The 14,808-nt window shown below is 38.1% G+C and overlaps 1 protein-coding gene across 17 annotated transcripts in view; it reads left to right on the top strand.

Moving 5' to 3' along the window:
- TNRC6B (trinucleotide repeat containing adaptor 6B) overlaps positions 1-14,808 on the top strand; it is a 143,622-nt gene that overhangs the window by 14,944 nt on the left and 113,870 nt on the right. For 5 of the 17 annotated variants that reach the window (XM_062620471.1, XM_062620479.1, XM_062620464.1 and 2 more), the window contains exons 1-2: positions 3,835-3,937; positions 5,125-5,223. In XM_062620471.1, coding sequence (XP_062476455.1) covers positions 3,929-3,937; positions 5,125-5,223 — 108 coding nt within the window. In that variant the 5' untranslated portion in view covers positions 3,835-3,928. Of the gene's footprint in view, positions 1-207; positions 281-3,834; positions 3,938-5,124; positions 5,224-14,808 lie in introns of those variants that run through there. The other 12 variants (XM_062620469.1, XM_062620480.1, XM_062620478.1 and 9 more) reach the window with 7 other exon arrangements.

The raw sequence follows: 14,808 nt of genomic DNA, 5'->3' as shown, positions 1-14,808 counted from the left end.
ACAGTGGGAAAGGGGTGAGAGGGGCCTGTATTGCTGCTTTTGTGATTACAATATTTTGTTTACTCTGCATGATTTTAGGACTAATATGGCTTTTCCTAAGTGCTTTGGGAGCATTGACTTCTGGTTTTACATGTGTTTTATCTACTAATGCCCACAGCTGGCTGACTTTTTAAATTCCTTTTTTTTTTTTTCTTTGTCTCCTTTTAGGGTTTTGTTTTTGCACTGAATGTAGCCAGGACGGATCCTTGTGGGCTTTGGCAGCCCTTGGAAACTGTCAAAGGTAAAAATCAACCAAAATTTAATATTGCATTCTTGAAAGTTGGAGGTGAGAACATTAACCTATGCTCATTTTTAACCAACTTTAGGATGACTTTTCATCAGGGACTATAGCGATAGGACAAAGGGTAATGGGTTCAGACTTAAAGCAGGAGAAGTTCAGGTTTGATAAAAGAAAGAAGTTCTTTACTTGAGAGGGTGGTGAGGCACAGGTTGCCCAGAGAAGTTGTAAATGCTCCATCCCTGGCAGTGTTCAAGGCCAGGTTGCACAGAGCCTTGTGTGACATGGTCTAGGATGAGGTGTCCCTGCCCATGACAGGGGGGTTGGAACTGGATGATCTTAAGGTCCTTTCCAAGCCAAACCATTCTATGATTCTATCATACATCACTGTTTTCATATACTTCCTAGTGTGTCATTTCCTGTGGGTTTGGGTATGAAGTTTTTTCTGGAACTGCCTGATAGGATTTGTTTTTGTTGGCTAAAATTGTTGTATACGATGCAGGTTTTTTTGAAAAGTTATTAATTTATTAAAAGATTTGAAAGTCACTGTAATAGTTAAGCAATTAGTTCCTACAAGCAATGAAGTTATATTCAGGTTTTGTTGATCTTCTGCATGCCTTTGCTTTTGTCTCAGTACCTCTCAATTTGCATTTAAGGGACAAAAATATTCTGTACTTTTCCATATATTAAATTTTCACTTGCTTTTGTGTAATCTTAAACTGGGTATAATGTAAAGCTGTAGCAATTAAGTATAACATGGCTAGACCATCTGTTAAAAATTAACATTTTTTTTGGTTTGTATCTAGATGGAGACTAATGATTGCAATTGCGTATCAATGTGATTGTGTCAAGCCTAGTCTCAGTTCAGTTCAGCCTTGTTTTAACTGCTTTTTCTCAAATATGCCTTGTATACATGATCGCATCTTTGAAGAGCACTTTTGTGCCTGCTTTGCTTTGTGCTCTTATGAGAGAGTTTCCGACCTACCTTCAATTTCAGTTTACTATCCCTTATGGTTACAGTTTGCACAGCCTTTGTCCTTCACAGCTTTTCCACCAGGCCATATCTAATTTAGACTTTGGAATTCACAGGAATCACTACTGGGCTTACGTTAATAAGTGCTTCTCTTACAGGTGCACTCTTCAGAAGCTTGAAATGGTTTGGTTTTGGTTTTCTTCCCCCCTCTATCAAACAAAGAACAGTTTTATTCTTTAGTCAACAGTGGATTGCTGCTGGTACCCTGAAAAATAGTGTTTGCTGCATTAGATAAGGTGCTTATTTCCAGTGATGCTTGTTTGATGAGCAGTAAATTTGAAGACACTTGGATTCCAGCTCTGTGTTGCTAATGAGGACCTTGTGTTTCTGAATGGTGAAGCTTTCTACCTGAGGGAATATGAATACCTTGTTCACTACTGCTTGGCTCCAGCATTACTTGCCAGTGTGCAACAATGCAGTAGCGAAGAGATAGTCTCCATACAGTGCTTTGCGCTGTTCAGCTTACACTGTTTTTATAACTGCTGCATCCATCATTCTGACATCACTGAGTGAAATGTGTGCATCTTTTCTGCAGAAAGGGGACTCAAGCCCAAGTTGGTTAATTTTTCTAGAGGATGCCATCTGAATAAAAAGATTGGGGGATTTCAGTCCCATCTGAGTAGTTTTGTTGGTTATACACAAGAATGAATAAGATTATTTTACTTTTGACCTTTTCCAGGAGTGTTTTTGATAGATGTTGCATCTGAAAATCCAAATGGAATGTTTATAAACTTTGTGTTATCCCCGGTAATCTGGCATATCATAAAAATATTGGAAGTAAGTAAATAAATGCCTTTTAACATTGGCCTTTTTCCCAATCCTGTAGGACACGAGTACAAATTCTGGTTGTCTGTCTATCCTCTGTGTATAAGATTACCCTGTCTGTGACCTTCAGCCCTCTGCTTGGAAGCTAGTGAGTCTAAGGGGTGGTGTCAACAACATGGATTAATTGTTATTTCTTCACATGCTGGTGCTGAGCCTCACTTTGTTGGCTGAGAAGTCACGCACAGTTGTGAATGTCTCCTACAAAAGTCTGCCAGGTATAGTTTCCCATGGATTCAGGAATCCCCAAATGGCTGCCTTTGGCAGTAAACTTGAAATATAGCATTCGTGTCAGTGGCCATGGGAATCAAGAATTCATGTAATCAGAAAGGACGTAAAAATTATACTGTTGAATTGGGCTTACAGTTTGTTGCCTGATGTCTCCTGAAAGAAGCCAGAAGCAGATCCAATGGAGCAAAATACAATAGAAGGGTAGTGTTCAGCGAGACTTCCTCTTGTGACCTGTGACCTAGGGTCTTCTTACACCAGCTGCAAGATATTGATGGATTTTCTTTTCCCCTTGTGAATTAAGTTGCAATCTTAATTTTCCAGAACTAAGTTGCAATCTTTTAAAACTTCCCTCTTCTCACCATCCCATGCTGGTGAGGTCACTCTAACTGAGCATTGAAATAGCATGATACATGTTCTGAGCATTAAAGGTGATGAATTACAGGACAAATGAGTGAATAAACTCTTTTCCTTCTCCAATACGTTTGCTTTTTTACGGATTTCTTTCTCTCTGTTTTTCTGTTTCCTACTCTGAGCTATGGATAGTTCAGCATATTTAATCTGTCATCTGTGGGAGATCTGATTTATTTGTTCTTGTAGCCTTTCTTTTTTTTTTTTTCTATTTCCTAATTGTACTGATTTTTTGTTTTCTTTGGTATCCACTGGTTGGAAGGCTTTTGTCTTCTTCCCGGAGTAATATATAAAAACTGGTGTCAAAGTATTGCCAGTTTCTATTCCGGGATATCTCAGAAGCTAAACAATGCAGTTTTTCAGAGATTCATCTGTGAGTTCTTCCAGCACTCTGAATGAACAATGATGTGGTCTTGGCCTGGCCTGTCTGTCTCTTGGTTTATTTTATAAGCTTTTTTTTTAATGCTTGTGTAGCTCAAGTTCAGTCTTGCTTGTTTCCCTGATTTGAAGACTGTTCAGTGCCTCATCAGTCCTTCTAGCGAAAGCTGTTTTGGTCATTAGACATCAGGCTATCTGTCTAACAATCGAGCTATTACAAAACCATGCTCAGAAGCTCCCAGCTCCAGAAGCTCTGACGTGGTTTCTGAAGCAGAGCATGGCGAAGTACCATGGACAGGGACTGCCCGGCCTGTCCTCTCCCCTCCTCCTGCAGAACAGAACATGGCCTGGCAGCAGGAAATACTTGTTCTGTGCAGGAGGATCTTGGCATAGATGCGTGATACAAGTCATGCTTACCATTTGATACCTATTTTTGATTATATGCTGTAGGCAGGATATTTGGTGAGGACTGGAGTGAGAGGTCTGCTTTATCCTCCTTTCTCTCTCCCCAGAAAAAGAAATGACTATACTGAAAGTCTTTATAATTGTCATGCTTTGTATGAGAATATATACTGCTGAACATAACAAGTTGTTGGTTATAAGATTTAATGAGTTGCATGTAACATTTGTAGCTTCAGGCCCTTTATGTTTGTAGAATGCATTCTTCATTCCTTGTGTCAACTTAATAGCCATGAAAGGTGTTGTCTACTTATCCACAACATACAGAAGATGTTGGCTGTGCAGACAGCCTTCCCTTATGAAGAAGCTTTAACCTTGCAATGAAGAAGGTGCATCTGGATGAACGATTTCTAAGGATTCTCTTTTTGACCTCATTACTATTTGCACTTCCAGAATTGTCAGTTTCCAGTCATGGAATTTCTGCTTTCAAGGTGATAGTAGAATCAGCAGCTCTGTACCTGAGGTGCAGGTGGAGAGGCTTTAAGTGGGTTTTAAATGCTGGTGCAGTTGAAGACTTACAGCACCTTGAGAGAGACAGCTGCTAACAGCCAACAGCTTGTGGCTTTAAGAGAGTTCTTAATGTGGTGTGAGCCCTTACTTTCCACATACCTGGAATGTTACAGACCTGTTGATAGCTTATATTTTGCATTTTGAATGTGAGAGATTCCTGCCAAATTTATGCTGATGTGTTTGACCTGTTAATTGATTCGATCTGTTACCTCTGAAAGATGGCTTATCTTCTGGAGTAGAAGACATTCTAATCTTTGTAACCAAAGTCTCCCTAACTGTACTGCATTCTTCCATAAGTTATTTTGTAATTCTAAGGGTGGAGTTTGGGGTGTAGATTTTGCTCAGTTGAGACTGCGCTGACACTGTTAAAAAAATTTAAAAACAAGTTACCAAGTAGTGTTGAATACTGGAAACACTGGGAGCTGTTAACCTGGGTTAGTCTGGAAATGTCAACCTACAGATGAATGAGTTTATCAATTCCCTGAACTGTTTACAGCCTAGAATGTATTTATTTCTAAAATGAAGTAAAAAAATTCCCTAAAGTAAGAATTCAAAGCTACTGAGACTTCATTGGGAGTCTAATAATTTTTCAAACTAATAAACTTTAGATTGTCTGTAAGTTGAATTTCTGAAGCTTTTATTTGTACAAAAGCTATTAGTAAGTAAGAACTGCTCAGCTCTAGTCTGTGTGAGTATTCCTTACTGACTGTAGCTTTCATGAGTAAACACAATAGAGTAAATACTCAGCAATAGCAGATTTTAAAATGAAAAAGAAAGTATATTCCTGTTAGGTGTGTTTTGGTTTTTTTTCCCATCTTAATTGAGTTATGTCTTGTCCTGAATAACAGTTGTCTTGTTTGTGTAAAACATAAATTCAGCAAATACTTGCAGAAGGGGAACATTGAAGGTCATAGCTTAGGTTTGTTATTTACGTGCACTGCAATCTCACACTGGTAAAGGTGGAAAAATCATTGTTTTGAAAATATCTTTCTTTTTTATCTTTTAGGCAGTATTTTGCATTTCTGCAGAGCTTTGCACAGATCCTGTTCCCATGCAAACTGATGAGGGAGAAATACTGGAGGAAGGCAGTCCCAAGGTCAGTGAGGTAAATGCCACTGTGTTTTGGAGAAACAAGAGCTTGCTTGGCTGCAATGGGGCATACATGGAGTAAATACTGACTGCTGGTGGTATTTTTAATATGCAAGTAAATAATATTCATTACCCTGGAGTTATTTAAAAAATTAAGTTTTTAAAATGTCAATAGGAGAGTGTATCTGCCATCTACTAAGAATTGGAACCATGTATTTGGGCACTCTTAAGAAGGAAAGAGGAAACTCTTGTGAAGAAATAATAAGTTTGTATTCCATTTGTTAGAACTGGAAGGACTTGTCAAGCTTTCTGTCCTACCCACCCACCCTCTTAGCTGTCTTAAAGAATGAGGCATGCGGACACTTAGGTGCAAGTGTCACTGTTTGTGGATTATTGACTGGTCTGTATTCAAGTTGTTCTGCTTCTTGTTTTCTTGAACTTGCCAGTATGTGCTTTTTTGTGAGACTGGATAGTATGTTGCTTCTAAAGATACCTCTGTTTCTTTACATACTGCGTTGGGACAAGAGTCTATAAAGTGTGCTGTTGAATAAAATGTTGGTTGTGTCCTGCTCTTTGCTTACTACCTGAAGATGCAGATGTCTGGTTAAGAATTACTTAGGTTTGCATAGTGATTAGCATATTCTTCAAGAGGTTTATAAATTCATTTTGTAGTTCCAGCTCTCTCAATGCGGTAGTGTTAACTTTGTAACCAATCTGTGTTTAAAATAGGGATCCTAAATGTCACAAAAATCTGAATCCTTGTTAGCTCTCTTGTATTTTTGTGTAAGACACTCACTGAAGAAAAGCAAACCCTGGAGGTCTAAAAATAAAATCTGTTGTTTTCTAGCTGGAGCTTTTTTGAGAAATATTGTTATCGGTTTATGCTCTCATAGAGAACAAATCATGGTTTTTAAGCCATAGGTATCAAGTTAGGAGGTAATTAATTATTAGAGAAAGGATTTGGCAATTTTCCTGCACATACGTTAGGAATTGTGTTAATTTTAAAGCACTTTTGAAGGAAGACTCGCTAGATTAGGAGCTGAAAAATGAAAAAAAGTCAGTGGGTATACCTGCAGCCATCCAGGGTATTGAATGCATCTCTTGGCAATGATATAAGATTCAGTGGGGGGGATGGACATGTAAGAGAAAACATCATGGTACAATTAATTACTAGTTTTATTGGCATGACTACTGGTGCTTACTTTTTGCTAGAGAGAATCTGTGTGTGTGTGTGTGTGTGTGTGTGTGTGTGTGTACATATTTATGTATATACACACAGGTACCTCTGTTTGTATACATATGGATACCTAACTTTTGTTTGTGTGGTAGGAAGTAGATTGAAGGAACTGGCTTCTGAAACTTACTTTTTTCTTCCAATGAAAAGTATGTTTTTTTGCCTTTGGCATTCTTAATTTTGGGTGTAATGGCAAATTGTATCCCAGCATTAGGTGTTCAGAAAATTTAGTGAGCTTTAACTTGAAACCAAATCTTTTGGACTGACTTTAAATACCTAAGTGCATGTGCATTATTGCTTTGAAATAATTGTCATTTAGAGAACATGGGAGATCTGGAATCATACATCTGGTATTCAGTGTTATTAATAAAAGAGTTATAGAAGATCAGAATATATTAAGTGAAACAGACTCATGACTATATGTAGTCCCCCCTGTGATATACAGGTCTACTCACCAAAGTGTATTTTTCAGTGTTTCTTTAGTCTGTAAATGATTATCCTCTATTTCCTGGTCTCAGGAAAGTTTTCTAGCTATGACAGTTGAAGGACTTGCTCTAGAAAAATTGAGGCAAAAAATATTGTCTTGCATCATTAAAATTATGTCCTTAATTTACCAATGTTTACATGATCTGAGCCATTTTCTTGTTTTTTCTAAGGAATATTTTTTAAGACATCAATAATGTAGTTGAGGTTCTTTTTCTTTTGTCAGGAGTTACCCCCCTGCTCCCCAGCTCCTCCAGACAGATGACATGAGGTTTTTTGGGTGAAGTTAGTTTTGTGCTTCAAAGACACTAATATAGCTGCCTGTTCATTCATATTTTATTTGAAGCTTTCATTTATCCCCTTTCACACATTCCAAAACACTAAACTGTAAATAAAAGGTAAATATATTGTTACGCTTACTGTTCAGATCATTGGATTTTTTTTTATTCTAGGTGTTTTTCTAGGTGTTTTTTTTAATACCTGTATGTGAGTACCAGCAATGCTTCTGGACATCACTCTTTTACATTCTGTTCTCAAAAATCCCATAATTTATCTGTTCTTTTGCCATCACTAGAAATTATATTTTTGTGCCTATAAATGATATATAAAGAAGCCGTCGTCTTCTACCATTTTAGTTCTATGCTCATTTAAGATGGACTTGTAACACTTCGTATGTAAGCAGCTCCTTTGAAGCTCTGCTCTTAAACAGTGTAGATGTTGAGTCTGCAGTTCATAGGACTTATAAGATTAGTAAATGCTGATTAAAAACATGCCAGCTACTTCAGTGATGATAAATTTGATTATATCATATATGATGACAAATTAAGGCCCCATTCTTAACCATTGTTATGAATAATTCATTTCTAACCAAAAAGAGATTTTTGCATGTGATGCAAAGAATGAAATTACAGTTTGTGGTGATTCATAACATCTTTTATTGGGTGCCTCAGAATAATTATGAAATAAAAGTAGGCAAGCTTTCTGTCTTGATATTTCTTCAATCTTGCAGAACTTCATCAACAATATTAAAGCTGTTGTTGCAAAATGTGAAAAGATTGTTGCAAAAGGTCACAAAGGTTGTAGAATTTATTTTTATACTTTTTTGTTTGTTTGTTTGTACCTACATAAAAGTTAAAAAACACTTCATGTTCAAAAGGCAAAGGCCCAGGCCTGTGTGCTGGGGTGTCTTGATATCAGCCCTGCCTGGAGCATTTCTGTTTAGTAAATGGCTTTGCTATGATTCTGCTTGATACTTCTTTTCCTTTTCAGAATACAAAATGCTCAGGGGTCTGGTACTTCCTCACAGTTCAGATTTCCTCTTCCATTCAGTTTTGGTCTTGGCAACAAGTGGGAAACCTACATTTTGGCTTCTTGCAGAATGTTCCTGTTATCACTTCATCTGAATTTAAATTGAAAAGCACTTGAACAAGCAGGCATGGAAATGGTCTTTAGACTGTAGCTGAATCCTTTCCATGCTGTATTATATTTTGGCAAGAAGGGTCTTTGCCAAAATGTGACCTAACAATCACTTCTGACATTGTCTTAAACTGATCTTGAATTGAAAATTATCTGTTGTATTTTCCATAAGTACTTATTGAACTTGAGGGAAAGAGTAAATATACTGACTTCAAGAAATATCTTTGTTGTATTGATATATTTTGTCTTTATTTATCACCATGGAAAGACATGCTTATAATTTACCTTTGTAAAGAGTAAGGCTCACTACATGAAGTTCTTGGAGTGTTAGTAACTGACTCTTCATAAAGCAACAAAGCGAAGGTTTCCAGTTGGTAATGTGTTATAGGAAAAGCATTAGTGATTGGAATGATAATCCCAGTTACCCGAGACTGCAGGTTTCATGCCCAGTTATCAGCATTTGTTTCCAGAGTCTTCAGTTAAAAGAAAGTTTAATTGATTGAAAAGGTGTCACTTGCTTTGCTTTTTAAGTTCTTGCCCAGTAGCACCAGAAGAGGCAGTATGCTAGTGCTGTCAGCAGTCGTAATCGCTAAGAAGCCTTGGTACTTCTCTTCTGGAATAATGAGGGCATAACTTGAGGAATCGGATCTCTTGTAGATTGAGGTATACTTAAATGAAGTATTCTGGAGTGTCAAGGTTGCCATGAGAATCATCTTTCATGGAGTTACCATGACCATCAGGATATAAATAGATTTGGGTACTGCAAGAAACAACTTTCCTATGATGCCAGTCTGAAAATAACCTAAAAAGTTATACATGAAGACTTTTATCATGCAGTGGAAAGCAGATCATGCTTTATTACTTGTAGTGATTTGATTTGATTCTAGACCTGTTTCAGATTTTCTGGCATTCTAGACTGTGTAGTATTCTGAGATATCAAGACCAGGCCCTGAAGAGAAAAGACATCTTTCTGGTTTTGGAAAAGATAGGAAGTTCCTCATGTAGAGCTAAGCAGGTCACTTTAAAAGACGGTGTGATTCAAACTAATTCACATTAAATGTAGTATGATTAGAAAATGTAATCACTGCAGTCAAGCGTCATGAAGAGTGATAATCTTGCTTGGCTTCTGTTAACCTGGCAGCACTGCTACAAAAGTTGGCCTTCATCCTTGCCTTTGCTGCTCTTGAAATGAATGGCAGAAATCCAGTGGCAACTTCCTGGTAATTAAGCTTGAGGAAAGTTACTGATGGACTCAGTCCTCACTTTAAAGTTTGTTTTCCCCACTGTTATTAATGAATACATTTTTAATTCATTTTGCCTTCCTCCTCCCCCTTTAATACTGTGGTATTTGAGTTGTGCTTTCTGTTTGTATACACTTGGGAATTTTCTCTCTCTTTTTTTTTTTTGACAATGTATCCTTTTGTCATTCATTGGTTTGGTTTCCAGCAATGAGTGGGTCTTGCACATGCTCTTTCCCCTTCTTCCCATCCCTTACCGTGCGGGCTTTTCATTTTAACTGGTTCCATTGTTTGATTTCACAGTTTCTTCCTTGTTGTCAGGCTGTCAGAAAATACTCTTTCTGTTAAAATGGCATCAACATAAAGACAGCTGGCACCTGTCAATAGCATGCTCTTGATTCCAGTATTTATCTACTATTAGTGCAACTAAGAGGGGAAACAACCTGTACAGAAGTAAGCTTTTTCAAATGAGCTTGGAATCTTTAAAAACTCCATATTTTTTGGCAGATGTAAAAGTTCTATTCTATAGGACTGTTGGGTCTACTTTATCCATATGATCTGCTGGTGAGTGTTACACAAGCAAGTATAATTTCACTTTGTAAAATAGTTGGGGCATGTGGTGTTTGGTTACTGGCTTTTCAGGTCTCCTTCATTCATAAAAAAGAACAGAAAATAGCATTTCTGCTTGGAACCCCACACCGTTTACTGTTCTTTGGATTGTGATTTGATTTTATTATGGTATTTTGTGGTATCTATTTTGCCACTAATGATTACTAGACTTTTACCATTAACAGCCTTCTTACTCTGAAAATATCAGCAAGCACTGAGCTTCTTGTTTGTGGCTGATTTCTTTTCAGCTGTTTTGATCCATCTGTTAAGGATTACTGCACAGACAACACTTAAACTTTGTTTCTCAGTTGTTCCTTTGCTGTAAAATATTGCAGGAGGAAGCTAAAATTTTATGCCTTATTTGAAGTATTTTTATGACTTTTTCAATATTGGCGGGAGTTTTAAGCTTATGTTGAAAACTTTTTTCTCAAAAAGTGCAGTTAAAATTCTCATCAGATGAAACTTCTTCCCCTCCCCTTGTTGTTCATTCATCTTTACTTGTAAAAACCTATGAATTTGCAGGGAGGGACTTTGACCAAAGTAATTTAGAAAAAGTCATTTATGAATTGTTATTTTGATTCAATGTTGAGGGAGCGAGATGTGGAAAAATAGCTAGTTCTGCCCTTTTGATGCTGTGATAAACATCTAGGTACACAAATGTTGGCTGCACATGATTTGAAATAATACTCAACTCCTAATAAGCACAGGAAAAGGGAAAAGATTCTGTATGGTATTAGATAAATGTATTTTTATTAAATATTTTCATTAATATTTATAGAAATAATTATTGAACTGAATAAGTAGTCCAGAAAATAGTCTACTTTTCCATACTCTGGTTTGGAAAATTTCCATACCTTTTCAAAACCAGTTGCAAAAACATTGAGGCTTGCTCTGTTCAGTCTCAATCTCCAGTGCCACTTGTCAAGCTGCCCTGAGGTTGCCAGTTAATCCTTGTTATACTTAAAGTTGCCACCCTATTCTTTCCTGTCAACATGAATCTTTCCTCTTTACATTATTGCCTACCTGTTCTCATCCTGCTTAATTCTTATTTTTCTTGCCTCTTGGTGTCTAATTGTGAGCTAGCGTTTGCCTTCTGTTTAAATCGCTCTTCAGAACTCTGTTGGCACTGGCTGTGTTAGGGTTGTAGTTTGTTTTTATCCTGAAGCATTCACACAGAGATTATGTAAAGGTTAAAAAGTATGACGCTTACTTGAGTATCTAAGGTCTTGCTTTTATTTCATATATGTTGAGAATAAAGAAACATGAAAAGAAGCATAAGAAAAGAAACATAAAGAGGCCTTTGTAGTATTTATACCTGATCTGTTAAAGTACATGTTCTGATATGTATAAACTTAAATATTGAAGTTAAACTGAAGCTTAAATTCAGAAGGAAGTGTTGTTAGCAGGGAGTGTTGGCAGTCAGGAGGTATCTTTCCTAAAAGCACGAGTGTTCCTCTGACTGCATTTATGGATTAGTTTGGCTCAATTTTTGATAGTAGATGTTGCTTGATGCTGACAGTAGGGCAAAAAAAAGGCTGGTGCTTTTCTTGTATGGGATTTAGAATTAATATAGTAAAAAGGAAGTCTTAGTTGGGTAGTTAAACTTCACACAGCATCCAGAACCTTAACACCTGTATTTCTGGGGTTTATAATACTGCTTAGTGATACAGAACTGGGTTTCTATTCAGATGGCACTAAATAATGTAAAACATTTAGGCTGAAGGCCTGTACAGTAATGAACAAAATGCTTTGTCACTGTAATTAAAATAAGCTGTTTTCTAGTCTAGTACTGGCTTGATTCATAGAGCTTACAGACTTGATGATTTCTCCGCAGTGTGCCCTGCTACCCTTGAAAATTTTGGCTTATTACAAAGAGGTGAACTTTGAACCTCAGTGTGTACTTTCTTGTGAATACCTGACAGGGCGGAGTAGGTTTCAGTTTATTCATGTGGCAGTTGGGTTTTTTTTGGTGGGTGATGTTTTCTTATTTTATGGCTTACAATAATTTTTGGATGTATTACTTTATTAATTTTTTGATGCATGCTGGCAGTGGATCTTCCAGTACTTCTGTTTGCTGTTATACAGGGTATGTTTCCGTCATTTTTCTGGGATGTGAGTTACAGGAGCAGCTAGTCTTTCTGATGGTGACCTACAGCTATACGAAGTTCCTGGACACTTTAAACAAAGTGTCTTGTAAAGGCTTTTAGAAGTAGAGAGGTATTCTGACTAACAGGACAACTGCTGCTTTTCCTGAAAGGTAGCTGCTAAGTAACTGGTCGAAGCACAAAGACAATTTTTCACAGTAGAAGCTGATGTCAGCTTCATCATCTCTGCTAGTTTCATTTTTCTAGCCTGAAAATGTTATAGTTCCATAGGAAAGTAATTTCAAAACCAAAACCTGCATATCGTGCATTTTAAAAAAAAATCATTAACCTCTTAGTAAAGAATGAAATTGCTTTAACTCTTAATAAAGTAGTCCTTTTTAATGACATATTATTAAAGCTTGTAAAAATGTTATGGTGTATTCCTCTTGTTTTAAATATAAATTAACATAGTCCATCAAGGGGAACAGAAATTTTAGGTTAGTTTTTCTCTTGAGCTTCAACACTGTGGTCAAAAAAAGGACATAGTAACACTTTCCTGCAAAACACTACACAGTTAGACCTTTCTCTGTGTGTGAGAAAAAAACTCAACAAACCCTGCTCGTGAGTTTATCACTTTGAATTTCAAGGTGTTGTAGCAAAGAGCTGTAATTATGGTATGTGGTTTAACCCCAGCTGGCAACTAAGCACCACAGAGCTGCTCACTTACTGCCCCCCCCCCCCCCCAGTGAGACTGGGGGAGAGTATTGGAAGGGTAAAACGGAGAAAACTCATGGGTTGAGATAAAGACAGTTTAAAAAAGGGGGGGGAGGGGGGACACACAGACACCCTAAACAACAAAACAAAAACCCCAAACAAAACAGAGAGGAAAATAAAACCCAAGAAAAAGCAAGTGATGCACAGTGAAAGCAATTGCTCAGCACCAAACAGCTGATGCCAGTTCCTGAGTAATGGCAGTCCCTGCCAACCTCCCCCTACACACACATATTCCTGCCTTGGTTTTATTGCTGAGCATGACACCATATGGTATGGAATATTCTTTTGGTCAGTTTGGGTCAGCCGTCCCAGCTGTATTCCCCCTCCCAGCTTCTTGTGCACCCCCCGCCTGCTCGGTAATGGGATGGGGTGAGAGGCAGGAAAGGCCTTGACTCTGTGAGCACTGCTCAGCAGTAATTAAAACATCCCTGTGCTATCAACACTGTTTTCAGAACAGATCCAAAACATAGCCTCATACTTGGTACTGTGTGGAAATTTATCTCTACCCCAGCCAAAACCATTACAGTATGTTATCACGGGCTACTGGCTTCATAAAATACTGGTTATAAACAAGGTAAAATTGTTGCAGACTTCAAAAAAAAAAAAAGGAATGCAGAATTAAACAGGCAGTGCTACTTGAACTATTATCAAGGAATGCTGTTTATACAATCATATAATGGTTAGGGTTGGAAAGGACCTTAAGGTCGTCTAGTCCCAACCCCCCCTGCCACGGGCAGGGACACCTCACCCTAGACCTGGTTGCTCCAGGCCCATCCAACCCTTGAACACTGGTCTTGAACACTGCCAGGGATGGAGCATTTACCACTTCTTTGGGCAACCTGTTCCAGTCCCACACCACCTTCTCAGTAAATAACTCCTTCTTTATACCTACCCTGGACTTCCTTGGTCAAGTTTGAACCCATTGCACCTTGTCGTATCACTACAGTCCCTGATGAAGCACCCTTGTAGGTTTCTCATCGACCAACACCCCCAGGTCCTTCTCCACAGGGCTGCTCTGAATCTCTTCTCTGCCCAAGCTGTAGCTGTACCTGGGATTGCTCTGACCCAGGTGTAGGACCTCGCACTTGTCTTGGTTGAACTTCACGAGGTTGGCATTAGCCACCTCTCAAGCTTGTCAAGGTCCCTCTGAATGGCATCCCTTCCCTCCAGCGTATCAACCGAACCGCATAACTTCTTGTCATTGGCAAACTTGCTGAGGGCACGCTCAGTCCCAGTGTCCATGTTTCTGACAAAGATGTTGAACAGGATCAGTCCCAACAACAACCCCTGAGAGACACCACTTGTTACCCATCTCCAGTTGGACATTGAGCTGTTGACCACAGCTCTCTGCATGTGACCATCCAGACAATTATCTATTGGGTGGTCCATCCATCAAATCCATGTCTCTCCAATTTAGAGACAAGGATATCATGTGCCACAGTGTTGAACGCTTTGCAAAAGTCTGCTTTAGCTTAGCTGCTTGGAAATTTTGAAAGAAACTCAGGATCAAGTGTAAGATTTTGCAGTTGGGCATACTGTTTTTTACAGGGGCAAGATGGATTACTCATCTGAAACCTACCTACACATAGTGAAGACAGACTGTTAAAGTGCAGATACCGAACTGCGAGATGCCTCTGTTTCCTAATCTCAGAATACTCTAAAGTGCTTTTGAAGCACAAAAGAGAAGGTTAATACAATGTTTTATTTCCCTTGGAAAATACCATCATCTGCCAAATTGACTTCGACATCTCTAAGAACTGTTT

Source organism: Pezoporus occidentalis, unplaced genomic scaffold, assembly GCF_034315485.1.
Source record: "Pezoporus occidentalis ecotype Australia unplaced genomic scaffold, CSIRO_AGI_Poc_V1 ctg221, whole genome shotgun sequence".
NCBI lineage: Eukaryota > Metazoa > Chordata > Aves > Psittaciformes > Psittacidae > Pezoporus > Pezoporus occidentalis.
The sequence above is the reverse complement of the archived record's forward strand: the minus strand, read 5'-3'. Positions and strand labels throughout refer to the sequence as shown.